The 27,498-nt window shown below is 44.9% G+C and overlaps 1 protein-coding gene and 1 pseudogene across 1 annotated transcript in view; one reads left to right on the top strand and one right to left on the bottom strand.

Annotated features, from left to right (window-relative positions):
- Tex26 (testis expressed 26) overlaps positions 1-341 on the top strand; it is a 31,877-nt gene extending 31,536 nt beyond the window's left edge. Inside the window, exon 7 of the mRNA XM_051162084.1 lies at positions 247-341. Within this exon, the coding sequence (XP_051018041.1) occupies positions 247-341 (95 nt within the window). The remainder of the gene's footprint in view (positions 1-246) is intronic.
- A 1,727-nt stretch (positions 342-2,068) lies between these two features.
- LOC127203296 (CCHC-type zinc finger nucleic acid binding protein-like) lies at positions 2,069-17,065 on the bottom strand (annotated as a pseudogene).
- Positions 17,066-27,498: the final 10,433 nt, after the last annotated feature.

The following is a 27,498-nucleotide window of genomic DNA, read 5'->3' as shown; positions in this document are numbered from 1 at the left end:
GCCATGCTGACGTGTGTGCGTCGGTTTCCTTTGAAAGCCCACACCCTTTCCAGTGAGCCTGCCGAGCCACTCTGAGTCATTGTGACACCATGGCTCTTTAAATGCCACACACAGTACCCTCGGTTACTTGACTTTCATATCAAACTCGTGAATCCCACACTCTCATCAGGTATTTCCTTCCTCCTATCAGGATTTTTACTGTTTCACATCTAAGTAGAAAAACCCTCCATTCTTCTTGATTTGCAGACAGACAGATTCTCGATCGCTTCATCCATTCTCATTGTGACGTGGACAAGGGGCCAAGTGAGAAAGGAAACCGAGGCCGCATGAGGAAACTCTGAGACTAACGGACACAGCCATCTCGTCACGCTCTCTCCATGCAGCTATCCTCTAATAACCAAGAAAAAAAATAGGTGAAATTGCTCCAAATATATTGTGCTGTTATGGACATGTATGCTCTGTTGTGTTTAAACGAAACATTTGAAGTTGCAAACTTCCTCTTGGGCATAGCTTTAGCTGTGTCTCCTAAGTTTGGATATTACATCTTTTTTTTTCCTTTTTTAATGTATTTACTATTTTTTTAAAAAAGAGTTTTTGGTTTCAATTTTGAGGTCCTCGTCAGAGAAATTTCAACTTCCCAACAATGAATAGATTTTAAAGGCATTTCGGTTGTTGATTTTTGTTTTGAATGGTATAAAAAAAACAATCTCTGCTTCGGGGAACTCATTGAAGTTTCCCTGTATGTTGTTTATCCAGCGTGTGGTTAATTTATACCTTCAGGAGCACTGGAGAAGGACTCATTCGTGTCCTTCTAAAACCCTTCCTCCCGTTGCTTTAACTGTATTCTTGGACCGTCAAGTCTTAAAAAATATTAAAGACATCAGACCATAAACATAATTTTATTCATCTCTCCCTGCATTTTTGGGAATTTATTTTCATTTAAAAATGATGTTGTTTTTTAACAAAATCTCAAATATTCGATTTTACCAATAAAAGCTCAGGAGCCAGGTGCTGGAGTGAAAGCACCCAGCTGACCTGCTGACACAGAAGCTCTCTTCTCCATATCATCTTAAAAGCACTCAAACTGAATGTCCCTCCCCTCTACTTCCTGTGCATCTCCTCATTCTCCCTCCTCGCTTCCTCTTTCTCTCTCTGTTTTGTTTTTCCTCCCCTTCTGCCTCCAGCTTTATTGGAATCGTTTAAAATTAACGTTTTCTGTTTTCTAGGACTTCAGTTGCTTTTTCCATCTGACTTTCAAAAGCTGATTACAGCAAACGAAACACAGTTGTCTAAGCAATATAGTATACAAAAATAACATCTCGATTTCTGTGAAAGTGCATTTCTCTGCAATTCCTAAACAGCTCCAAATTATGCTAGCCCTGAGCACCGACCGACGTTTCCTCTGGGTTTTAGATCTAGTCTTTGAAAAATATGTGTTCTACACCTTTTGCCATCCCCATCTGTATGTCCAGCGTCAACACCGGGATGAAACTGCCCCTGTGTTCGGCTTCTATCCCGGTTTCCCTGGCACAGCCACCAGCACGTTTGTCTTTTGCGTTTACTTCCGCCCAGCTGTATGTTCTATGAGGCCCCGATGCAGATGTTACCTGATGTTATCAAACAGCAAAGCAACTGAGGTCAGACAATCCAAGGCCGCCGTCATGCTAAAACTTAAAGTTATTTATGGAAGCTCAGATGCTTCCGGGATTGGTTTTCCCTCCTCCATGGGAATCCACTCAACCCCAGAAGGGCTTACTGGTCTGATGAGCTCGTCCCATTCATTCCTTAGTCCCCATTCACCAGTGGCACGGAAGGAGGGTTCCTTAACAAAGCATTATACATAACGCCTCTACCAAACTAAACACAAACTTTATTTTTGGTAGTTAAATGCAGAAATTCTGTTTTTTCCACCTCTTCCCTCCTTTTTTTTTTACACTCCAAGTAAAGCTCACTGGCCTGGGGACAGCCTCTACCTGCCGATCTTTGGCCGGCGAAGAGGATCAAAGACAAAAAACATCCATCAACCAGAAAAAGGAGGGTGACAAAGGGAAATAATTAGGCGGTGGCCTCAGCTTCGTTCCCATGCAAGACGCCCTGACCCGCCACAGCGCTAACAGGTGACTTCACTGTCTTGCTGCCGTTGATGGCTACATGACCAGTGAAAACCTTGGTGCAGTCTTTTCATATATGTCCAAGTTCACCACAAGGATAGTCCATTCGCGTGGCCACAGTCACGAGCCAAGTAGGCTGGTAGCGGCATTGCTCTCTCTCTCTCTCGGGCTCCTCGCAGTCCTTGGCAATGTGGCCAACTCTACCGCAGTTACAGCAGGCATCCTCCTGAAGACGACAGTCCTTGGCAAGATGATCATCTCAGCACAGCAGTAATAGATGTCAGGTAAAAGCACCTCTGCTGAGGTGCCCTCCACCAGTAGGGCATCTGGCCCAGTGGCCAGATCGTCCACACTTGAAGCGCTCCGTGCTGCTCACAGCTGCAGTTAGAGCTTCGGCATCTGAGCGGCCCACAGCGGTGGAGACTCGGACACAGGCCCAGGAAAGCCGCTGGCAGAGCAGCGGCTGTTTAATTTCAGGGTCCTTGCGGGCGCCACACGCGGGTCCACACTCTCTGGTCTTTTGTTTTTTTGTTTTGTTTTGTTTTTGTTTTTCTGTGTTCACTCCTGTTAACTGGTTTTTGCTCTGCCTCTTGCCCTAGGGTTAACCTTATTTAATCCTGTCTTGGATTAAACAAAGGTGTGTGCTAGGGCTGAGCCGCACCATGAATAAAAAGAGTTTTTTCTCCAGTGAACAACACAATTTTGGGGTTCACTGTGATTAAATATCCTGTGACATTTCTCCCTTTTGTCTATATAAAAAAAAGAACAATTTTAACTCTAATACAGTTAAACTATTTATAATAATGAAACTATTTCTGTCAAGCTTTCCATAGTGTCCAGCTTGGTTGTATTTGGCAGTTTTAAGATTAAGGGTTTTGTGTGTGTGTGTGTGTGTGTGTGTGTGTTTTAAGTTTTTTTGAAACAGGGTTTCTCTGTGTAGCCTTGGCTGTCCTGGGTCTCACTCTGTAGACCAGGCTGGCCTTGACTTCACAGAGATCTGCCTGCCTCTGCCTCCTGAGTGCTGTAAAACATTTGTGTCAGGCTCCTGTGAACTGGGCAATTTGAATGTTCTGAGCAGTCTGTTGTGCAAAGCTGATCTTTGGGTGGTGTCTGTCAGTTCAGTGGCAATGCTGGCTAGGCAGAGCACAGCAGTCAGCCCAAAGGTGTCCACTCTTGGTGCAGAACCTGGCAGCTCAAGAGGCACGGTGCAGGCTTCCCCGGCTGTTAGCGGTACCACAGTTCAGGTGGATTCACTGGGCCTCATCATCTTCTTGGGGAACCTCAAGGTTACTGTTAGGAATGGTAGAAAACTTAAACAGTTTAAATGCCATATGCAGCAGAACTCAGAAAGGTTTGAGGGCCACAATCTATTAAGTATATCCGAGGTACACAGACTTTGTTCCTAGCTTTCTGGAAACACATACAGGGAGCCAGATGCAGCTCATTTCTAGAGTTAGTTAGCATTCTGTATGACTGCCAGGATCACGACAGAAAGTTTACATATACGTAATACTCTTAGCTATTTTGAGATAATATTTATACCTTAAGAAAATGTTTAGAATCAAATGAAAACCAAAAGATTATGAGATCAGTGGCTGCAGAATGGTCCCTTACCTTCTGTTTTCCTCTGTCCCATACCAGGTGGCTCTTCTGATGTGAGACAGATTTTAGATTTTCCTTTAACAAGCACGTGTGGGTTTAGAAGAGAGAGCTTCGTTCCAATCTCAAGGCCAGTTTTAATTTTTGAGTGAATTGGGACCACAAATGTCCATTTGACACTTGTGTCTGTGGGGGCACACATACCATTTGGCTAATTTTCTCGGGACATTTTTCCTTGATGATCTGGTCCTTTTCTCCAGATGTTCCACTTGTCCAGTGGCCTCCAGATTCCTTAGTTGGATGCTTTTATTCTCCTGGAAAGATTAAAAACAAGGCCCTGACCCAACCCTAAGTCTTGAGGGGTTCTGTTTTTTGGCAGATTATATCTTTCTGTTTTCAAATTTTGAAACTAAATATACCTCAGTATATGTGGATACATATAGCTGCATTCCCTTTCTCTTTATACATAAATTTAGGTTTAAGTCACTGTAACTCTTATGTGCCTGTCTCTGCCTCCCAACTTCTGGGGTTAACGGTGTGAACTGGCTGTGGGTTGCTTATAATAGTTATTCTTACAGGGTTGTCCTGGTTTAATTTGGTTCTCCATTTCCCCTTATTTTTAAGTGTCAGGGGTAAACTTTCAAGTTTTTAAAAAATGTATCATTCTTGGGTTGATGCCAATTTGCCCACTGTTTCATTGTTTTTCAGATGTTTTGTCTGTCTTGCCTGTATGAGCTACATAAAATATGGTGTCTTCGCTGAGTTTGTTAGGTTTTGCCGTTTGCATCCGTGCCTCCCATGAGCAGAATCTTTGCCACTATCTGCCAGTCGGTGGTTTTCCGTTTTGAAGATCATATGGCTGAACCACTGCGCATGCACCGTGAACTGGAGAGGTCAGAGATTTTCCTTTGGCTTTCCTGGCTGTTTGTCTCATAGCCAGTAGCTCTGCGCTGACTCTGTGTTTCCTCCCTCAGTGTCGGCCGCTCCATCCCCCGGTCTATAGGCTGCCATTTCCCATTAGTTTTGGTTCCACCCGTGGTTGAGGAGCCATCAGTAAACCATGCATTAGCCTAATGCCGGGGCTGTTCAGTTGATCCCCACAAGTTCACAAGGTGCCTCTTTCGGGGAAGAGGGTAGTGGTTTAGAGATAGGGGTTTATTGTTTCCTCACTGAGGGGAGGCACATCCCCTTTGCTACCACATTCTGATCACGAAGGAAATCAGACAGGTGTCAGTTCCACTGTCATCCCTTTTCCTTCCATGGCTAACCCGCAAAGGCTCTGCCTTCAAAGAGACGCAATGCGTCATTGTAAGGGGCGCCCTTATAGCTGCAGGGTGGTTAGCAAGGACTGGCTATAAGGTTCTCCGTGCCTCGTAAATTGTCCAGATTTGTTTCTCAAAGAGAGACTATTCGTTCTCCATATATGGAAAGAGTTTGCAATAGAAGCCAACAGGCAAATATTTATGGACTCCATTTTGCTTTATGAAGAGTCCCCAGTTGCCAATTTACCAATGTAGATGATACCCATAATTAGGCTAGCATCTGGTTCAATATTGGTTGGTGTGTCATGCACAGAGATGAGCTTACCAGCAGTCACAAAAGCTGCTCTTTGTTCCTGTCCCCATTAGAAAATAGCTGCCCTTCTACTAACCCTGTAGAGGGTCTTTAGAATAACCCTTAAATACGGTGTGTGGTTTCTCTAGTGTGCACACATAACAATTAGGAGCTGGATCTGAGTTTTGCTCCTGGGCGGTGGGATGAAAGGTGTGCACTACCACGACCACCCTGTTCTCTGTAATTCTAGAATTTAGAAAAACAAGCAATTTATAGAGATTCTTGTGTCTCTGCTGTGATTCAAGGCATGGGCTACCACCACCCTGCTCAAATATTTTATCTTTCCTCCAAATCACTCTAACTCTTAGAGATTTAGGAAACAAATTTGAACTGTAGGAAGGTTGGGGCTTGGCCTTGTGTATTTTGGTGCTAATTAATAAAAAGCTCTCACACCTGGGCAGGGCAAATAAGATAGGTGTGGCTAAAGTTCCTAGACATGGGGAGACAAAGAGAATCTTGGGAAGAAGGAGTCTGGAGAAGAAGAAAGAAAAAGGAAGGCCGCCATGGGTTAGATGGAGAAGCATGTGGCCAGCATGGATGGAGACTTGGCCCAGATGAAGAACATTAGTAAGTATTTGGGATAATGGATGGGAGGTAACTTGATAGAAATTATTAGAAGCAGATGGCATGCTTGGGAAGTAGTTAGGGGATTGATAGCTGCCCTGCCCCAGGTTAACTAAGGCTATTTTAAAATATAACAGGTGTCTGTCTTGATTAAGTGCTAGTGGATTTTACTGCTGTAATAATACTATTAAGCCTAATAATAACAATTATTTGTCAATCCTGGTAAATTAACAGCAACATAGTAAGTAATGCTTTGCATTTACTTAAAACACTTTAAATCTCTTAACTGTGCTTTTGATACCAAACAAGAAGCAAACCCCTTTTACTTAAGAAGAAGACTCAAAAGCCAATGTCCATGTCTAAGATGGCACTGGGCACATGGCGATCTACAGTCTAACATTCTAACATGGAATTAAGACACTTGGTTAATAAAACCCACTTTTCATTTCATGCCAGTAAGGCAAGTGTGCCTTTGGTAAATTATTATTCGAAGATATTATGATTTTTATCTTTTCATGCCTGATCAAATGGAAGGCATTCGTTAGCCTTTGTAAGTTGACTTGGACTGAATGACCAAGCTCTCACCTCTCCTTGTTCAGGAGGTCTCTCCTGCTCAAATGTAATCTTTATCGATCTTGATGGTATCCATAGCATTTCTTCTGCTGTGGAAATAAAGACAAAACCCCTTCCTCAAAGTAACACATATTCCAGTTTCCATTCTGAGGGCAACACATCTTCAAAATATACAGGCTGCTTTAATTCAGTAGGTTTTTTTTATTATTATTATCCAATATCTTCCCACAACTTTTGTTCCTTTCTTGTTATCATCTAAAAAGTTAAAGTTAATATAGAACTATGCAATCTATTTCTGGAGGCCTATGCTTATTAAGCATATCTTTAAAAGTAAAATTAGATCATTTCTATAACTACTTGTCCTGGTTCCATTTTACTGGAGACATATGCTGGTGTATTGTCAGTCTTAACTCAAACAGGTATCCCCATAATAGCCCTAATTTCTATAAGTGTGTAAATGACAGAATCAGCCTTTTCAGAACATGAAGCATTGAAATCACGAATATGTACCTATGATATGGTGCACCTATTTTAATTTTCCAAACTCTTCAAAAATGAAGCATCCACTTGCCAAATTTCACTACTTTGGGTGCCTTTTGGATTACTTCCTGTAGGTAGTGGAGTTTGGTTATACAAAGAACAAGTAAGACATTGCCTTATAATTTCCTTGGCTTGTTGCCAAATGACGGAAGAATCTTTCTTCAAATCTTTGCTGTTAACATGGCATTTCTTATGAAATTCAGAGGCTCCTAGCACATTTACTGTTACTAGCTGATCGGTTTTATCACTGCCTTGTGCTAGAGGGTCTGGTTGACCCATGTGGGATATAAAATGTGTTGTATGCAATGGGTGGTTTTTATTTCTGATTATGTGCTGTAGTTGAATAAGAAGTGAAATTAATTCTGAATCACCTGTAATCAGTTCAGCCGTTTCAATATGTAAAACTACTCTTTCTGCATATTGCAAGTCAGAAACTATATTAAGAGATTCAGGAAAATCACATAATAACATAAGGATGGCATACAGCACTGGCGTTTCAACTGAATCATAAGGGCTCTGAGTCACTTTACTGACTTATAATTTGTCTTTCCTGGTTTATTTGTATCAGTGTAGAACATAGGGGCTCCAGAAATTGGTGTCGTTTTTTGCTAAAAGAGAGATAATCCAATTAGTTTTTGTTGTTTGTTTGTTTGTCTGTTTTACAAATTGAAGCCTCTTGCTTTGAGGATATTTGTTATTAATCTCTCCGAAAATTACTGCAAGCCCTTTGCCAATGTTCATTTTCTACCCATAATGAAGCAATTTCAGCGTTAGTAAAGTATACCACAATTTCTGCTGGGTCTATTCCTGCTAATTGACGAAATCTCATTTTTTTTCCTTTCAGAATCAATTCAGAAACCTTTTCTACATAGATCTTAATTTTTTGCTCTAAGTATGTGCTAAAAAATTTCCATTCTAAGATACTATTTTTTGTCTGCATAAAAATTCCTGTGGGAGAATGAGTAGAAGACAAATACCAAAATACATCCAAGCTTTAGATCCAAGTGATCCACATGTGCATCTTGTAATTTATTTTCTACCAGAGCCAATTCTCTCTCAGCCTCAGCTGATAATTTTCTTGGACCATTTAAGCCCTTGTCATCTTGTAAGGTTTGAAATAAATTAGCTCTTTGTAGTTAATCCAATTACGAGTCATAGCCAGTTAATATCTCCCAGCAATGTTTGAAAATCATTAAAAGTTTGTAATTGATCTCTCCCTATTTGTACTTATTGTAGTTGAATTTTCTGTAAATCTGTCTTACATTCTAGATAATCTATAGAATCTTATCTTTGTAGTTTTTCAGGAGCAATTTGTAATCCCTAGCAAGGCAAAATAAAATTCTCTTACTCAAACATTTTTTCTAACATACCTGCATCTGAATCAGCCAAGAAACTATCATCCACAAAATGGTAAATTTAGATTGAGGAAACTATGAATTATTTCTAAGGGCTATTGTACAAAATACTGGCACAATGTAGAACTGCTTAATATTCCTTGTGGTAAGACTTTCCAACGATATCTTTTTATTGGAAAACTATTTTATAAGTAGGTATTGAGACAGCTAACCTTTTTCTATCAAGCTCATGCAAAGCTATTGTGAAAAATCAATCTTTTAAATCAGTTACTAGCAAAGGCCATGACTTAGATAAAAAAGAAGGCAATGGGATTCCAGGCTGTAAAGAGCCCATTAGTTAAATCATCTTATTTATGGCTCTTAAATCTATTAACATCTTCCATTGTCCTGATTTATTTTTTTATAACAAACACAGGGAAATTACATGGGCTGGTAGATTCCTCAGTGTGTTGAGCATTTAGCTGCTTCTATGCCAGCTGTTCTAGCGCCTGTAATTTTTCTTTTGTCATAGGCTGTTGTTCCACCTATACAGAGTTGTCAGCTAACCATTTTTAATAAAAGCAGGGTGGTTGGTACCTTTGAAAGACCAACAGCTGTTGTGTCCTGATTATGTACAACCTGAATAGACTGTGACTGTTCTTGATAATATCTTTTAATATTTTTCTCAGAAGCATTCTTTATTTTATGCTTTGTTTCTGAGATTGGGGAATACTAATCTGTGTTTTCTATTGCTGCAACAAATCAGATCCCCGTTAATTCATGGCTATATTATCCACACATGGCTTTAATTTTCCTATTTGTCCTTCTGGCCCTATATACTTGATCCATCTTGCACTCTGTTTTACCTGAGATAAAGTTCCAATGCCTCAAAGCTGAATATTTACCTCCTGAAGATGCCAATCTGGATGCCAAGATTTTGGTGAAATGATTGTTACATCTGCTGCTGTGTCTACTAAGCCCTCAATTTCAATGCCTCTTATTTGTATTTTTAGCTTCAGTCTCTGGTCATTTGTAGCAGTTTGCCAAACTATTTGTTCTGTGGTCTCTCCTGAACTTTGTTTTATCTTCTGAAGCTGTTTTGTCCTCCGTTACATCCAGAGCAGTGTTGTTTTTAACAAAATGAATTAAATATTTTAATTGTGCTGTAAGTTTCCTCAACACCGACAGGGAATAATTGAATCAAGTTTGATGTCAGGGCCTGTGGGAGACCTCCTCGGCCACTTCCTGATGGCAGAGGGTTAGCTTGCCTTGTCCTTGTCTCCACCAGTCCATACAGATCCTCTTCTCCTCCCTACCCACCCAACCTTAAGCTCTTTCTCAAAACACAAACAAAAAGCCCAATACAACAACAAAACCTAGAAACAAAATACAATAACATCCAAGAAGAAAAAGAAAAGAAACCCACAAAAAAAAAGAAAAAAAAAAACTGTAACTAAACAATGACAGTTATTTGTAACCAGAGCAAGTGACAGTTTTTAAAATATATTTTATTAATTTATTCATATTACATCTCAATTGTTATCCCATCCTTTCTATCCTCCCATTCCTCCCAAATGACAATTTTGTTAACCTTTATCCTAGTACCTAAGTTTATGTCCATTCATTCATTCATTTTAAAAAATTTAACAAAATATAGTAAACAAAAATCAATCATATCAAAATTGGACAAGACCAACCAATGGAAGATAAAAGAGTCCAAGAGCAGACACAAGAGTCAGAGACGCGCTCATTGCCACACTCAGGAGTCCCACCAAGCTGGAAGACATGATGTGACCACCTAGTGCTGCCCTGTGCAGGCTCTGTGTGTGCGGCCATGGTCTCTGTGACTTCATAAGAGCGTTGATCATGCTGATTTAGAGGCCTTGGTTTTGTGGTGTCCTCCATCCATTCTGCCCCTTCCATTCTTCCTGCCTCCTCTTCCTTGATGTTTCCTGAGCGCTGAGGGAAGGGGTTGGATGGAGACATGGAGGCATCCCATTCAGGAGTGAGTGTTCCAAGGTCTCTCACTCTGTGTGTCATGTCTGGCTGTGGCTCTCTCTGCATCTTCCTCCCGTCTGCTGCAGGAGGAAGCTTCAGGCTGATGGATGCTTGAATAAGGCACTGATCTGTGAGCACAGCATAATGCCATGCCATTAGGAGTATTATCACTACTGTTGTTTTAAACACAATCTCAATCATTTGATTTTATCAATGGAGACTTGGGAGCCAGATGCTGCAGTGAAGACCTGATAGCTCAGAGAGGCAGAGAAAGCACCCAGCTGACCTCCCTCCTCAGGCAACGTCCCAGAAAGAATAAAAGAAAAAGGAAAGATCTAGCCAGGCGTGGTGGCGCATGCCTTTAATCCCAGCACTCGGGAGGCAGAGGCAGGCAGATCGCTGTGAGTTTGAGGCCAGCCTGGTCTACAAAGCAAGTCCAGGACAGCCAAGGCTACACAGAGAGACCCTGTCTCGAAAAAACAAAACAAAACAAAAAAACAAAAACAAACAAACAAAACAAAACAAAAACACTTTTTTCACCCTGAATGTTTCTCCCTTCCATTTCCTGTGTGTCTCTCTATCCATCCTCCTGACTTCCTCTTACTATGTTTTTTTTTCCTATGTCCACTTCCTGTCAACGGGTTGCTTGCTCTACCTCTTGACCTAGGGTTAAAGTTATTTAATCCTGTTCAAGCATAAACCTCTTGGTTTAAAGATGTGGGCTAGGGCTGAGCCACAGTACAACTAGAAACAGGCTTTTCCAGTAAACTAGGGTTCGCAGTGTGATCAAATATCCCGCAACACACAGTTCTCTCTCTTTTTCTTTTCATTTCATTTTTTGTCTGTTTGTTGTTTTGCCTTGTCTTCTTTAGGCCAGTATCATTTGGTTTTGCCCTAGGTCCCTGGGCTTTCTAGTCTCAGGTTCTTGGCCCCCCAGGCAGTGCTGGGTATGAGTTCCATCTCGTGGAGTGGGCCTTAAGTCAGGTTGGATATTGGTTGGTTGCTCCCACAAGCTTTGTGCCACTCTTGCCCTGGCATATCTCGCAACCAGGTAACCACTGTAGACAAAAGGTTTGTAGCTGGCTTAGTATTTTCAGTTCTCTTTAGATACATGCAGTTTCTTCTTGTAATGAAGACACTGGAATGGAGGATGAGGGCTGGATGTAGGCATCAACTCAACAACTCCGCAGTCGATGGGTTGTGTAGGTGTTGCCTTCAGCAAGGAGGCCTTGCTTTCAGTTTGTGGTGTGCTATCATCTCAGCCACAGCCTGGGTCGTTTGGGGATTCCCATGAGTCCCCCTTTGGCCACACAACTCAGTGAAATGTAACCCAAGCCTGGGACTGGAAGCTTCATTTAGTGACAAGTGGTGGCCATTTGGGACTCTGTCTCCTCCATTATTTGGCAATTTCATTTAGACTGCCTCCATATATGTGTGTACTTTAGGAGGATTCTACTGTATTAGGTTTGCATACTACCTCTCAAATGCCCTTTAATTTTAGCTGTCCCTCCCCCCAGTCCCTCACACAAAGCCCTGTTCTCTCCCCCTCCCTACTTGATCAATGCTCTCATTCCAGACCCCACCCCATTCATCCATAAATGTCCATTCTATTTCCATTTTCGAATGAGCTCTCTCTGTTGTTCCCTCCAGTCCGTTCCTCCATACTTACCTTCTGTGAGTCCATGGATTGTGCTAGGTTACCACTGACTTAAGAGCTGACATCCACACAGATGTGAACACACGCCGTATTTGTCTTTCTGGGTCTGGGACACCTCATGGCGAATGATTTTTTTTTTTTTTTTTTTATACTTCTATCCATTTGCCTGTAAATTTCATGGTGTTGAGCCTGGCGTGGTGGCACACGCCTTTAATCCCAGCACTCGGGAGACAGAGGCAGGCGGATCGCTGTGAGTTCGAGGCCAGCCTGGTCTACAAAGTGAGTCCAGGACAGCCAAGGCTACACAGAGAGACCCTGTCTTGAAAAAAAAAAATTCATGGTGTCATTTTTTAAAAATAGCTGAGCAATACTCCATTGTGTAATGTCCCACATTTCCTTTATCCATTCTTATGTTGAAGGATGACTAGGCTATTTCCAATTCCTGGTTCTTATGAAGAGAGCATCAGGGAACAAGTTTGCATAAGTCTCTCTGCGGTAGGTAGAAGCATCCTTTGGGTACATTCCCAAGAGTGGTACAACTGGATCTTGAGGTAGATCGATCACTGCCATCCTGAGGAACTGCTGCATTGATTTCCATAGTGGTTGTACAAGTTTGCACCAGCCCCAGCCATGGAGGGGTGTTTCTCTTATTCCACAACCTCAAGAGCATGAGCTGTCACTTCTTTTGTTGATCTTAACTATTCCTGGAGGTGTAAGATGGAATCTCAAAGTACTTTTGATTTGCATTTCCCTCATGGCTGAGGATGTCGAACATTCCTCTTTTGAGAATTCTCTGTTTTAAAGATTGGGTTATTTGCTTCCTTGATGTCATAGGGTTTTTATGGCTGTGAGGAGACACCATGACCAAGGAAGCTTTTACAAAGGAAAACATTTAACTGGGCCTGGCTTACAGTTTCAGCGGTTTAGTCCATTATCATCATGGAGGGAAGCATGGCGGCTTGCAGGCAGACATGGTGCTGGAGAAGGAGCTGAGAGTTCTACATCTGGATCCACAGGCAGCAGAATGAGACTGTGTACCACACTAGGCATAGCTTGAGCATCTAAGACCTCAAAGCCCGCCCCCACAGTGACACACTTCCTCCAACAAGGCCACACCCACTCCAGCAAGACCACACCTCCTAATAGTGCCACTCCCTATGGCCAACCATAAACATGAGTCCATGGGACCCCTACCTATCCAAAGCAGCACACTAGATATCTCCTTTCTTGAGTTCTTTATATATTTTGGTTACTAGCGCTTAGAGGGTTTCTCTCAGTTGCTGCTATTGCCTTAGTCCTCCTCCTTTCTGAGGTACCTCAGGGTAGCCCTTTCCACAGCTATGATGCCTGCTGCTGCTTGGGGTCAGCACGTTCTCTGTGACTCTGTTAAGCGTTGTCCTTAAGCAGGCACCGTGTCCCTGGACTGAGCTCCACCTCTTCTATGTTGCAATGGTGTTACCACTTGCTTCTGAAATGCTCCCCCACGCCAGGTTCACAGTTCCAGACGCTGAAGAATTTTTACTAGAAGGGTCCTAGTTGGACGGTCCTTGGGAGTATGTCATCACTGCTCCTATACTTCCTGCCCATGCGGCCATGGGCTGAGCTGAGAAAAGCTTGGGCTGAGCTGAGAAAAGCTTAGGAAGGACTTCATGACCCTCCTGCAATAGCCACTGTCCCCAAAGGCCTGCACCATTAAAGATGCCACCACCACCAAAGTCACCAATCCCTCTTATGAACTCTTGGAGACACACACAAACACACACATACACACATACACACACATGAGCGCGCGAAGTGGTGTAGTCATCACCAACATGTAGACCCACTGTGCTCCACACTTTCTTACCCTCTCGTGTGTATTTCCCAAGTCTTCTTAGGTGAGTCAACTGAATTTCCTCCATGCCTTCTTAATGTTACCCACCTATGAAGGCCTGAAGTCTACTTTAAAGGGAGACGGGCCCCAGAGCAACCCCAGTCGCCTGCCTGCTGACTGATACCTTCGGTGCCGTGACAGTTGAACCAAGATGCCTTTCATGGCTTAGTTGGTGCTCAGTTTCATAGTTGGACCCTGAAAAAAAAGATTCAGTTTGGGGTCAAAGCACACTTCTATTCTCTGCCTGGGATCTCTATGGTCTATGGTTTCCCACCTACGTCATCAACCAAGCATCTTCCTTCTCCCTACAGACACCGGCCACGTCTCCTTGGCTCTGCTTGCCCAGAGAAGAGAATTAAGCCTTCTGAGCAGCTCAAAGTGACAGCTGTGAACTTGACACTGGCTCCTGTTTTCTGTTGTCCTGCAGTTGTGGAAGTGACACAATCCCTAGCTTTCTAGATGCCCAAGGAAGCCTTTCAGTGTCTTATCTTTGTATTCTCAGCAAGCTTTGGAGTTGAAATGGCCCTTGGGTGCCCTTATTTGCTAATTTTTTTCTTAATTAATAGGAAGAATCTGTTATTCAGTAATCCATTGTGGAATGATTTCTCTTCTTCAGTTTTTAATTTTTAGTTACATATTCATATACAAATTAAATAATATATAACTTTATATATAATAAACACAGAATCAAAATAAATAATTGTATGTAAATTAAGATGTAATTATAGATACTTAAACATACATGCCCACAAAATAAATAATAGTTCTCTGTAAATGTACGGGACCTACATGAAGAAGGCTCTGAAACCCACTCAGGTGCACAGAGCTGGCTTTGAAGACACTGGAGGTCACTGTGGTCTTAGGCAGGGAAAACAGACATCAGACGCTAGAAGCCAGAGCTTCCTGGACACGAATGGAGTCCGTTGCATGGGTGCCACATGCACGTGCACATGGCTTGAAGAGAAAGAAATAGTTTAAATTGATTTGGAAAGAATGCATATTTAGGAAACAAGAGTATCTGTGGTGGAGAGATGAGTGAACGGGTGGTGTCTCCCTCACAAATACTGAAGTGTATTGAAAGCCACTTAAAACTGTTACAGGTTAACAGAAGAAACAATAGCCTCTAGGAAAAGATAATTACATATATATATATTACACACATATATGTGATATATATATATATTTGATTATTATAATAAAGGTGCCAATACAATGCTGCCTTGAAACTGGCTTACTGAACAAACAACCCAAAAGCTGACCTTTGCATGGGACAGATGTGCTTATATATTATTCGCAGATAAGAGCAAATGCCAGGTAGGTGAATAACAAAATATAATAAATATATGTATTATTCATATTGACATAATAAATTTCAATTTCCCCAATATAATGTTTTTACTGTTCTTTTGGAATTTCATACAATGCCCCCTGATCACACTCACTTCTCCTTCCTCCCAGGTTCGTCCTCCCACCCTGGACCCCCTTTCTCCCCCCACAAAAAAAAAATAAGAAAAGAAAGCAAGCCTCCAATCTGTGTTGCCAGCATACTCACTGGAGCTCGATCAAACTCCTCATGGCCAGCCCCTAAAAGAAAACCGTGTCCTTTCCCACTCCCACTAGAATCCCTCAACTCTGAAGAGCGGCACTTGAGCATCTTTATCACAATCTTAAGAACTCTCTTTGGGGGGCTGGAGCAATGGCTCAGTGGTTAAGAGCACTGTCTGCTCTTCCAAAGGACTCGGGTTCAACTCCCAGTACCCACATGGCAGCTCACAACTGTCTGTAACTCTAAGATCTGACATCCTAACACCAATGCACATAAATTAAAATTAAATAAAATATTTAAAAAAAAAAAAAAAAAGGACGCTCTTTGGTGGGTTCATGTCTAGACTGTTTTTTCCCTTGCGAGGCGGGCAGAGGTTGTCACAGAAGCCTTCACTGTTTCTCATTCTCAGTTATGAGTCTGCAGTCATCGAAATCACTGCAAACGGTACCTCCCTGCCCACAGCAGGCAACAGCAGCCCCAATCACAGACAACGGCTCCGTTTCTGCCAGCAGCACAGATTACAGGAACTGAACCCAGAAAAGGAACCACTTTTCATTTCAGGTAGCTTGTGGTTGATCCTGCTGTTGGGCTGTTGTGTACCACCCTGCCCCCGGGGCCAGCCACCTCGCCAGCATCCTGGATGTGACTGTCATGTTTGCAGCCGGTGGGCGGCATCACAGTCCATTCCTCAGCAGTGATACTCCTTTGTCCCCGGCATGGGGGCTTCCACGCCTGTCCTCGTCATGGTGTCCCCAGGTCTGATGCTCTCTGCTGTGCTCGCTGCGCTGCTCAGATATCTTTTTTGTCCAAATGCCAATTATTTTAAAGGAAAAAAAAAATCATCCAACTTATAAAAGAATTTCTCTTTTTATTTTGTCTTAAGTCTGTAGCTACGGAAGTCTCTTCTAACTAAGAATGTTGTAAACTCCAGAAACTTGGGCAGCTAGCTTTGTCTTTCTAAAAGGTAAAACCTTTACTAAAGGCCAAATAAATCTAAAACAGTTTTTATTCTTGAAGGAGGAGGAGAAAAGAAAGGAGAGAGAGAGAGAGAGAGAGAGAGAGAGAGAGAGAGAGAGAGAGAAAGAGAGAGAGAGAGAGCCAGACGTGGTGGCACATGCCTTTAAATCCAAGCAGACGGGAAGCAGAGGCAGGAGGATCTCTGTGAGTTCGAGGCCAGCATGGTCTACAAAGTGAGTCCAGGACAGCCAAGGTTACACAGAAAAACCCTGTCTCAAAAAACCAAAAGGAAAGAAGAAGAAGAAAAAGAAGAAGAAGAAAAGAAACAAAGAAAGAAAGAAAGAAAGAAAGAAAGGAAACCTGCCATATAAACATTTAGGAAACAAGCTATTTGCATCATCTATTACAAAGTTCAATGGACCATGTTTAAAAAGCTCTTCCATATCAATAAGAATTTAACAATCACCTCCATGAAAAGATAGGCAAAGGTTGGCCGTGGGGACAGAGTTGAACCAGACAGATTGGGAGAGGGAACCTCATGGTGGCTGGAGTGTGTTTCCCAGCATTCTACCCAAGCACAAAGAAACAAAGAAATGTCGTCGTATAATTATGGCTATGAGAAACAAAACTCACGGTGTTGGCTGGGGGTGTCAGGGAGGATCCCCGCTTCTTCTGGCTTCTAATGGCCATCACTGCCATCGCTACCCCACTGTTACATGTGCATCCCCTGTGCATCTGAGCCTCCCCACCACCATCTTTCTTTGTGTAGGTCTGTACAGTTTTCCTCCTCCACACTGGACTGCTGAGGACAGTCCGTCTGAGGGACAGCCTGGCCATCCTTCCGGGTGCTGCTGCTTTTATTAATTTCCCACATGAGTTCCTCATGTAAATGCAAAGTTTGTATTAAAGGCTTGTTATTTTTACTAATCAAATCACTATATAAGATAAGAAAGTATCAAAAAGCTTTCTGGGGGCTGGAGAGGTGGCTCAGTGGTTAAGAGCGTCGCCTGCTCTTCTTAGAGGTCCTGAGTTCAATTCCCAGCAACCACATGGTGGCTCACAACCATCTCTATAATGTAATCTGATACCCTCTTCTGCAGATAAAGCACTCAAATGCAATAAATAAAATAAATAAATTAAAAAAAAAAAAAAGCTTTCTGTTTACCAAGTGAGGACTGTCAGCGTGGTGTTCCCCATGGGCTGTATTTGAGGACTTGGCTCCTTAGTTGATGCAACTTTTTAGGGGAGGCTTAGGAAATGTGGCCTAGCTGGAGGAAGTATGTCACTGGGGGTGGGGAGTGGGCTTTGAGAGTTAAAAAGCCTTCAGTCATTTCTGGTTCACTTTGTCTCTCTGTGTCTGTGTCTGTGTCTGTCTCTCTCTCTGTATGTGTGTGTGTGTGTGTGTGTGTGTGTGTGTGTGTGTGTGTGTGTGTGCCCACGCACAGGCATGCTTTGTGTGTGTGGTTGTCAGCACTCCACTCAGCCACTGTGGCCCCCAGCCCTCCGGAACCATCAGCCCAAACAAACTTTTCCTCCCATACGTTGCCTTGGTTGTGGTGTTTGGTAAACGCAGAATGTAAAGCAGTGCACACATTTTTGTTGACGTTGCTATGGAAACATTTCAGCTTTCATGCTAAGTGAGAAAGTAGACTAGGATATCTCATTAATACAAAATGCTAGTTAAGGACTTTAAAGAGATACTGGCTACTATGGTTACTATGGGGACGGAGGAAGCAGAGTTGCCACTACCGTTAGTTGGACAATTTGTCAAACGTTGTTTATAAATGGGATCTCCCCACTTTCTAACCTACTTTCTTTCTGCTTGGCAGTCTGGCAATCTGTTCAAGTTAACACGTTTATAAACTCACGCTAATGAGCTCTTTAAAAAAAATGAGAAAGACATAAGATTAGTTTACTGCTATCTATTACTTACCAAAGCACTATTATAGAACCACATGCAGACGTGTGCATGTGTGCGCTCACACACACACACACACACACACACACACACACTCACGGAGTCAGTAAATGTCCAGGGTTCTCTTTTTATCTGGAACAGAATGGAGTTTGGCCAGGAGACCACCCCTCTGAGGCCCAGGGAAACGCTGCTTTGGGGACAAGCCAGGCTAAGCCTGCACAGAAGCTTACCACAGCAAAGCTTGACCATAATATCAGAGTTCAATACTGGATATGGGCTCGTATGTAGGACCTGAGGTTTAGAACACCCAGCGAAAAGAGCAGAAGAGGGGTAGAAGGCTTCTACGAGCCAGAGGGCCAGGACAGCTGCAGCCACAGTGGATTTGTAGGTATGTCAGGAAAGCTACGTCTGTGAAATCTCAACACTACGGTGGCTTAAGCAAGACCTGCATAGCGGCCACTCCGGTTGACAAGCCAGTATAGACTGAGTGCAGAGAATTACAAATGTCCTGCCACTATGTGAAGAGCTACAGGCAGTCAACGGCTGCTGAGGGAGAAGGTTTCCCCCGGGGACAAGCTCCCTGATAGGCTATCCAAGCCTGAATGGTCACCCCTGAACACATGTGCATAGGAGCAACGTGTGTGTGTGTGTGTGTGTGTGTGTGTGTGTGTGTGTGTGTGTGTGTGTAAGAGTAACAAGTCATGAATTTTAGAGGGATGGAAATGATGTAAATACAGTACTCTGCATGAAATTCCGCAAAATACCTAAAAATTAAAGAAAAAAGATTAACACACCCCCAACTCATTGTATAGACATTTGGGGCATAGATGGCACAGCTGTGGAACAGTTTAAAGGACCTTACATTTGGGAGAGAGCTGAGCCAGCTCATCCCCCAAGTAGAAATGGTCCTCCCTTACTGACTATGGAACCTGAAGCTAGCCACACCCTCTCTGGCCTTCTTTCTTTCTCTGCAGTGAGAACCGCAGAGAACACTGTGAGAGTATTATAAGGGTTTAGTAGATGACATCCTCGGAAGCTGTTGGCAAACTGGAAAACATCACTCGTTCGCTCATTTATTCAACTATGCCATATATACATAATTCTAGGCTCTGGTACTTCAGCATGAAAAGAGGTGAATATAGCCAGGCATGGTGGCGCACGTCTTTAGTCCCAGCACTCTGGAGGCAGAGGCAGGCGGATTGCTGTGAGTTCGAGGCCAGCCTGGTCTACAAAGTGAGTCTAGGACAGCCAAGGCTACACAGAGAAACCCTGTCTCGAAAAACAACAACAACAACAACAAAAACAAAGAAACAAAAACAAAGAGGTGAATTCACGTTTATGGAGCCCCTGTTACGAAGGGGGAAACTTGATGGCTAACTAAGGACTGTATGTCAAAGTAAGATACAGGAAACCATACATTTGTCTAAGATGTATTCACAACACGCCATTAACTACACAATCAGTGAGGAACCCTGGGACGGGGAAGAAAAATCAAGTAGGTGAAAAGGATAACTGTTTCCCTTTAGGGTGTTGGGGTGGGCTAAAATGACACTGAGCTTGTCACTGGTGAGTGTGACCGAGGCTCATATTGCTGTCCGGGAAAAAGGATCCTGTCAGGGGGAACGGGTGCAGAGTCCTGTGGAGGCGTGCCCTACTGCAAGTGAAGAGAGAAGCGCAGTGGGAGGGGTCAGACAGGGGGCAGATGTCTCTAAAGCATCTTTGGATTTTTTTTCTTCCAATAAGATGAGAATTATGGTGAGTTTTTAGAGTATCGACAGAACCCAGTATCTGACTCAATCATGTCTTTTCTAGCTGGTAGGGAAGTGGACATACAACAGGGTGGTGCCAAGTCCACAGGAGAGGAGAAGGGTTTGTCAGCCTAGAGGTGTTGATAAATCAGGAGAGGACTCCGGGGTGGGGTGTGGGGTGTGGGGTGGAGTGGGGGGTGTGGGGTGTGGGTGGAGTGTAGGGGGTGTGTGGGTGGGGTGGGAGGTGTGGGGTGTGGGTGGAGTGTGGGGGGTGTGGGGTGTGGGGTGGGGGTGTAGGGTGGGGTGTGGGGGGTGTGGGGTGGGGGTTGTGGGGGTTGTGGGGTGTGAGGGGTGTGTGGGTGGGGTGTGGGGGGTGTGGGGGGTGGGGGGTGTGGGGTCTGGGGTGGGGTGGGGGTGTGCAGTAGAGGTAAAGCCAAGAGGACTCATTGGGGGACTTGGTGTATTTTTGTGAGAGGAAGAGAGGTTTGGATGGTCCCAAAGGATTTCCAAAGGAAACAACCTCAAGAATGATGTTTGCTCTCTGAGATGGGGAAGGTTGTGGAGGGCTGGGATTGCTAACCAGGGTTCGTTCTTGGATGGCAGACGGTACCTTGTGTGTTATGGTCGTACTCAGCATATGTTGAATAAGGTGGCAAAGTGTGTTTATTATCGGAGCTGCTGGCTCCCTCACATTTGTCCCACCCCACAATGTCACATGACTGCCAATCACTGACACCTGTGAAGGGGTTACCCAGGGAGGCTTAGCTCGTAGGTACTCAGGTTACAAATCCTGGCAGAGACAATGGGCACCAGGGCCTCCATCCTGAATAGACCTCACTAACACAGGCTGCTCCCAGCAAGAAAACACACAGTTTTCTTCATGCAACACTTTCTGGTCATTTAAAACTCCAAAAAGGCTGAGTGAGCAGGATTCCAATCATTATAGGGTCCCTGAAATCTCTTGCCACCTGCTACCATGAGCTGGAGACGAAGATCGCGCTCTGCTTTGGAAAGATTAGAAACACTGCATGGCAACAGGTGAAGGAACGTTACTTTTGTTTTTGCTGGGGGGAAAATGCTCATAAAAATGTCTAGAATTCTCGTAGCTCGGGGTATAGTCCTGGATCTGTTTACTGTCAAAGCAGGCTGTGTAAGTAAGGTGACTGTTTATGTTGTCAAGGAAGATGGAGGGATGTTTGTCCCGTTCACCGTGACAGCCTCGCCAGAACAACACAGCGATGCTTCCAGCTCTGTGGGTTTAAATGGCTGTTGCTAGGGAATTTTCCCTTGTACTCAGACTCTCTGCCTTGATAACTTAATTGCACGCTTGTAAACACACACACACACACACACACACACACACACACACACACACGAGTCAATTCTGAAAATAAGAGTTTTTGGTTAATGCAAAAGTAAAGCTTGCTCAGAAGCATTAATTGGATAAAGAGAGTAGTATTTAGGGATGTGTAAGGCAGTTCCGAACCCTTACAGAGGCAACGGCCGTAACCTCAGGATCTGCTTGCTGAACGTACTAGACACCATTGTGGGTGTGTTTACTTCTGAGTCCCCTGTCTGTCAGTGCCTAATCTTCTCCTGACCTCTGACCTCATTTGGACACCCAATCACCCACTTGGCATCTCTACCTCGTGTCCACACTACTCTTTTACTACAGACATTGTAGGCATCACTTTTTATTATTAGCCAGCAGTCTCTTAGTGTTTCAATAAATAATAAGTGTACTGGCTCGGGTGCGAATGGCATGCATAGGTTCTGGCTTTCCAACACTTGGGTGTCACCGTTTGGGGAGGCGTAGGAAGAAGTGTGGCTGTGTCGGAGAAAGTACGACTCTTGGGGGCAGGCTTTGAGGCTTTAAAACGTCACACCACACCCCCAGTTTGGTGCTTTCCCTGCTTCATGCTGTGGCTCAAGATGTGAGCCTTCAGCGGCTGCTCTAGCCACCGCATCGGTTGCTCGCTGTCACGTCTCTCAACCATGACAGAGTCTTACTCCTCTAGAATCACAAACCCCAGATGGACACTTCCCTGCATAAGTCGCCTTGCTCTTGGTGTTTTATCACAGCATCAGAAAGGTACAATAAGCTTGCTACGTGCTAAGGCCCGGGTCTTCCTTATACGTGCAGCCTAACGTCTTTCCTTTTGTTCAACGTGACGTTTCATACACTATTCTGCGGGCCGCAGATGCTTCATTGCACATGTCAGAACTCAATAAAATGTGCTCTCATCAGCCACACTTGGACTGAGAAGTGCAAAGCTGAGGATAGGAAAAAAGCACAAGGCTAAAGTGCTGGCATCTGTAGAAACGTTCGTTCTAAAATGGATGGAAAATGATGTTTTCAGTACTTCCTGAGGCAGGTGAAGCCATCCATGCTGCTCATAGCACTGTTAGGTTCAACAAAGATCACCCCTTGGGCTCATCTCCTCAGGGTCTAGAAGATAATGCCAGGAGCATGTGCAGGGCCAAGGCAACCATGACACCTCAAACCAGGTCATCTGTGACCTACCTCATGCCTCTGACGACCAAAGGTTCCACAGCCCTTCCCATCACCCCACCCCCACCCCGGTTGACAGGACCTTCTGTCACGTTGGACCTTTGGGGGCAGACCACGTTGCTGATGACCCTAGTCTTAGGCAGATGGAAGACAGTTTTAGCCAGTACTGCTTCCCAGCAAGCATCCACAAACCCTTGGTTGCATTCAGTAATGGGCGCGTAACCGCAGCTCGGAGGGAGTATCTAACTGGCCTAGGCTGGGCCCAGTGGCTGGATTGGGTGGGGATGGTGGCCGTCTACCATGTGGTCATTTGCATTCCCAATGAAGGTGCGGAGGCTCCGTAGGCAGCCTCTTCTCATAAGGATGACAGAGGCACAGCAGGATAACTCTCAAAGCCTTTTCAAGTCTCCTCTCAGAACTGGCTCTCTGCCTGCCACTCTGTCAAATCAGTCGCCAAGACTGTGGTCAAGGGCGATACGTGGTGTCTTTCGTGGGAGGGTGCACGGAGTTACTGGCAACGGGACATGCACGGAGGGAAGGTGAGGAGTCAGACCAATGATGCTTCAGTCTGCCCAAGGATATAACAAGATGCTAAAGGCAGCAGAAGCGAAACCCCAGCAAGGGTGAAGTCAGGGCTAGTATGTGTGTGGGGGGGGGGCGGGGGGGAACCTGTGGTTTCCTCTGTCCACAGCTCCATCTCACTGCAGTTCACACTACGCCCTGCAGCCCCAACGCTGGCTCCATCCCACCCCACCCCCATCCGCCTGTTTTCATTCAGTAACGCAGGCCGGCTTTGGGGGGGGGGCGGGGAGGGCTCTGGATGTCGGGTCCTCTACTGTGGTTGTTATGGGGAACACTTCACATCTGCCGACACAATTTGCTGTCTCCCGACTAAAAAGGCAAAGCGGAGAAACAGGAAATGTATACTCTGCTGGCTGTAAAGGGTACCGATTAATTTATTCCGAGCTATCTACAAATCAAGCTATCATCTTTCAGGCAGAATCAATAATACAATTTTAAGCCCACACACATTTAGAAATGCTAGAAATTCCCGTGCAGCTGGGTTGCCATAGGCAACCGGGGCATGCCAGCTCCTGATCTGAAGCAAGCTGCTGTCTCCCCAGACTTGCAAGCTCATTCCGCAGACAGAATTCTAGGGAGCCCAGGGGCGCTGATGTTGGCTCTGATCTGGGCGCAGCACAAATGCACCCCTGTGATGGTTTGGATTAGCTCTTGTCTCAACTGCTTAGCGCTCTTACGCTGATACTTGCATCGGCTTTCTTTGATACACTTTTTGTGTCCCCGACTCTGCGGGCTGGGCATGCGCAAAAGGTAGATGGAGGCGCTGTGGGAGGTCAGCAGACAGGGTGGGGAACACAGGCACGCAGTGTATCCTGAGATGGAGCTCAGCTTGTTGCTAACTGGACAGCAGGGCCAGTGGAGAGAGCATGGTGTGGCTGACAGCCCTCAGCAAAACCTCTCCACAGAATAACTGATCTGTCTTTTGACTCGTCTAAAAAACTTATTTAATATTATTTTACACGCTTTACTGTGAAGGTGTCAGATCCCTTAGGATTGGAGTTACAGACAGTTGTGAGTTGCCATGGGGGCACTGGGAATTGAACCTGGGCCCTTAGGAAGAGCCGACAGTGCTCTTAACCACTGAGCCATCTCTCCAGACCGTCTTTTGCATCATAAGACAAGGAGCAATGGATTTACAAACTCCTTTTGCCTTGTTGGGCAGCCGAAGAGAAAATTTCTCTCGACTATATATTTATGAAAAGATAAAGAAGCAAGCTCTCTGCACTTAGTTCAAGCAGGGAACTAGCATGTGTCACACTATGTACAAAGACCTAACGGGTGGGCGGGCTCCATGCTTCAGAAGAGAAGTCTACAAACCACCTCTGCCTCAGTTTCCTTAAGATGCAAACCCTCTCTGGGAGAAGCAGCCACCCCAGGCACTAGTGGGGATGTCGTGACACTGTGGCAAAATGGATGGTAATTAGGATTATTGTTTAAACATGCTGTCACTTATATCTAATTAACGTGTATTACAATAAAATTATAATGAAATATGTGCCATATTCACTTCGCTGTTGATGTATTTCATTACAAACCTTCACTTACACAGATTTTGCCTTGATGCACCCCCACTTCCTCGTTATTTTCTGTTCAGAATGGAAGCTATGAGGACCTAGGCATTAGGACTGACCCTCCCTCCTACCCTCCCTCCTGCCCTCCTTCTTGCCCTCTCTCCTGCCCTTCCAACAGTAAGAAGGGCTTAACCTTGCTTCCTGTCTTGGTCAAGTAAGGAAGAGGCCCTTCCTCTACACCTCCCAAAAGCCTTTTATGAATTTGAGAGTCCTATCCAAGTCCATGGCTGTCCAGGGTACCCAGATCGTTGTACACACCAAGCAGTGTGGACCCCAGAGTCCTTCAGAGTCCCCCTAAAGCAACTATATTTATGTGGTGTCTGCGCAGCATCCTGAAACCAGCAGCCATCCTGGGGGAGCCTGCAATGCTTCGTGCTCAGACGTCCCCAGCAAGGCCTCAGTCTTCGGGGGCGCCGGGCCCTCAGAGTGTGGATCCCCCCACCTGGCTGCTGAGAGCCTGCCTCACTCGAGAAAGGATGTGCAGCCACTCGGCCAGCACCCAGGAGCCCGCGCGCACGAGGACGCCTCTGCACCACACAGACCCGGCCCAGAGCCTAAAGGCTGAAAAGGTGAGAAAACAGGCTGTCGTCGGCACCCTCATGCCCACCAGCAGAGCTCTGGGGCTGGGCCACCTAGGCCAACAAGGAGTTCACTTACCTCCAGCAACACAGTGAAAATCGGGGGATGTAGTCGGGCCCCTCCGCATCTTCTGGTGCCTGCCCCTTTTGCTGTTTGAACACCCCCAGATACCCCAGGGTCCCTCTGGTCGCTACACCTCTCCTCTCTCCTTCAGATCCTCACCAAGAGCTTACTAATCAAGGGCCAGCCCCGGTTTTGTTGTTGTTTGTTTGTTTTTGTTTTTCAAGGTAATAATTAGCTTTGGGGCTACATTACAGCCATGTTGATACTGTATGGGTCTAAATAAATTCCAATGGCCCAAGTCCCAAACATTTACGGAGAGGACATGTGAGCTTAGCCCAGGAGGAAGCCACACATAACAGATGCTGTTCCAGGACTTGATATGGCTGGCACAGCGTTTCCTCAAAGATGGTGTTAGGTGGCTGCATGGTGAAAGTTGAATAAACAAATACAAAGTTTTAATGGTGTAGCACTTACCTAGCAAATACAAGGTCTTGGGGTTTGGTCGTGAGTAAAAAAAGAAGGAAAGAAAGAGAGTAGGGGTGTCTTTGTTAGGGTACATGCCTTGGTTGTTTTTTTTGTTTTTTTGTTTTTGTTTTTTTTGGGGGGTTTTTTTGTTAACTTGACCCAAGCAAGAGTCATCTGGGAAGAGTTGAGAAAGCAGCTCCTGTAGGTAAGCATGAGGCACACTTTCTTGATTTATGATTGATAGGGGTGGCCACGCCCACTGTGGGCGGTGCCACCCTTAGGCAGGTGGGCCTGAGTTATATAAGAAAGCAGGCTGGGTAAGCTATGGAGTGCAAGCCAGTAGTAAACATCCTTCCTCCTTGGCTGCTGCTGTTCCTGTCCCTAGGTTCCTGTCTTGAGTTCCTGCCTGCATTCCCTTAAAGACTGTGTAAGCCAAGTCAAGCCTGTCCTTCCTGAGTTGCCTATAGTGATGCTACTGATCACAGCGACAGAAAGCCAACCAAGACTGTCCGCTGGGGTGATAATAAGCGCATCACACCGGGATTCCATGATCTCTCTTGTTTCCAATGGTCCCAAGGAAGATGGTACCTTATATACTCTCTTCAAGATTATTTAAAGAAAATGCTCTGGGAAACAACTCAGAAATAGCAAAATCTGTGCAGGTGACAGGCTCTTCATCCAGTTTTTAGGAGGCAGGAAGTCATGTGCCCAAAAGCCATGGAAATGAACCAGAGACCCAGTGAAAGCTCCGTAGGGAGGGTAACACTGGAGACAGGTCGTGAGGGGTGTCTAAGAGTTCTCCCATGACTATGTGAAAAAGAGAGAATAAAACGAGTCTGAGGAGCAGGAACGGGGCCTGCCTTAAGCTTGGAAAGGGAAGGAGGTGAAACCGGGGCCAGTTCTCCTGCCAAGGTCGTGATGGGCAATACATCAACCTGTGGGCAAGATCAGGGGGCTGGGAAGTTGATTAACTGCAGTGTGACGGCCATAAGGTAGGTGACAGCTGAGTGTGCCTTCCAGCGTAAGCACAGGCAGTGCATGCTGGGACTTTGTCTGTTCACGTGAGTGCCCAGGCAGGGTGTGAAATGGACATCCCTGGGGTCTGCTGCCTCATGTTGACACTCCCAGCCTCGGTGGGCCTCCTGGGACTCTGTGGTCACCTCTCCCGTTGGCTCTCACAGACTTCGTGCATGGTCCCCCTCTCTAAACAGCTTTACCGTGGCATGAGTTATGTGCAACAAACTCCACATGATGAGCAAACGTATGTGTTGTTTGAACACAAGCCCATGCCTGTGAAACTGTCCCCACAGTTGGGGTAGCAGACCTCCGTCGACCGTGAAAGTGCCCTATGACCTTTTTCTGTGTGGATTAGGAATAGATATTTACCAAGAGGCCTGCTTCATTTGTTTGTTTGTTTTTGAGACAAGGTCTCATGTAGCTCTGGACGTCCCCGAAACTCCCCCATGTAGCCCAGGATGACCTTGAATGTCTTTGTGGTGAGATTACAGGCACATGCTGCCACACCCAGTTTATGAGATGCCAGGGGAATCAAATCCAGGGCCCCATGCAGGATAGATGGCATTCTAGCAACTAAGCTCTCCTGTAAGGGGCCGAAAGTCACTGGAGGAAGACTTCCTGACTCAAATAGTTTATAAAACAACAAATCTTTATTCTGCAGAAACAGCCTGCATGCA

This window comes from Acomys russatus, chromosome 19 (genome assembly GCF_903995435.1).
Source record: "Acomys russatus chromosome 19, mAcoRus1.1, whole genome shotgun sequence".
NCBI lineage: Eukaryota > Metazoa > Chordata > Mammalia > Rodentia > Muridae > Acomys > Acomys russatus.
This window is presented reverse-complemented; position numbering and strand designations above follow the sequence as displayed.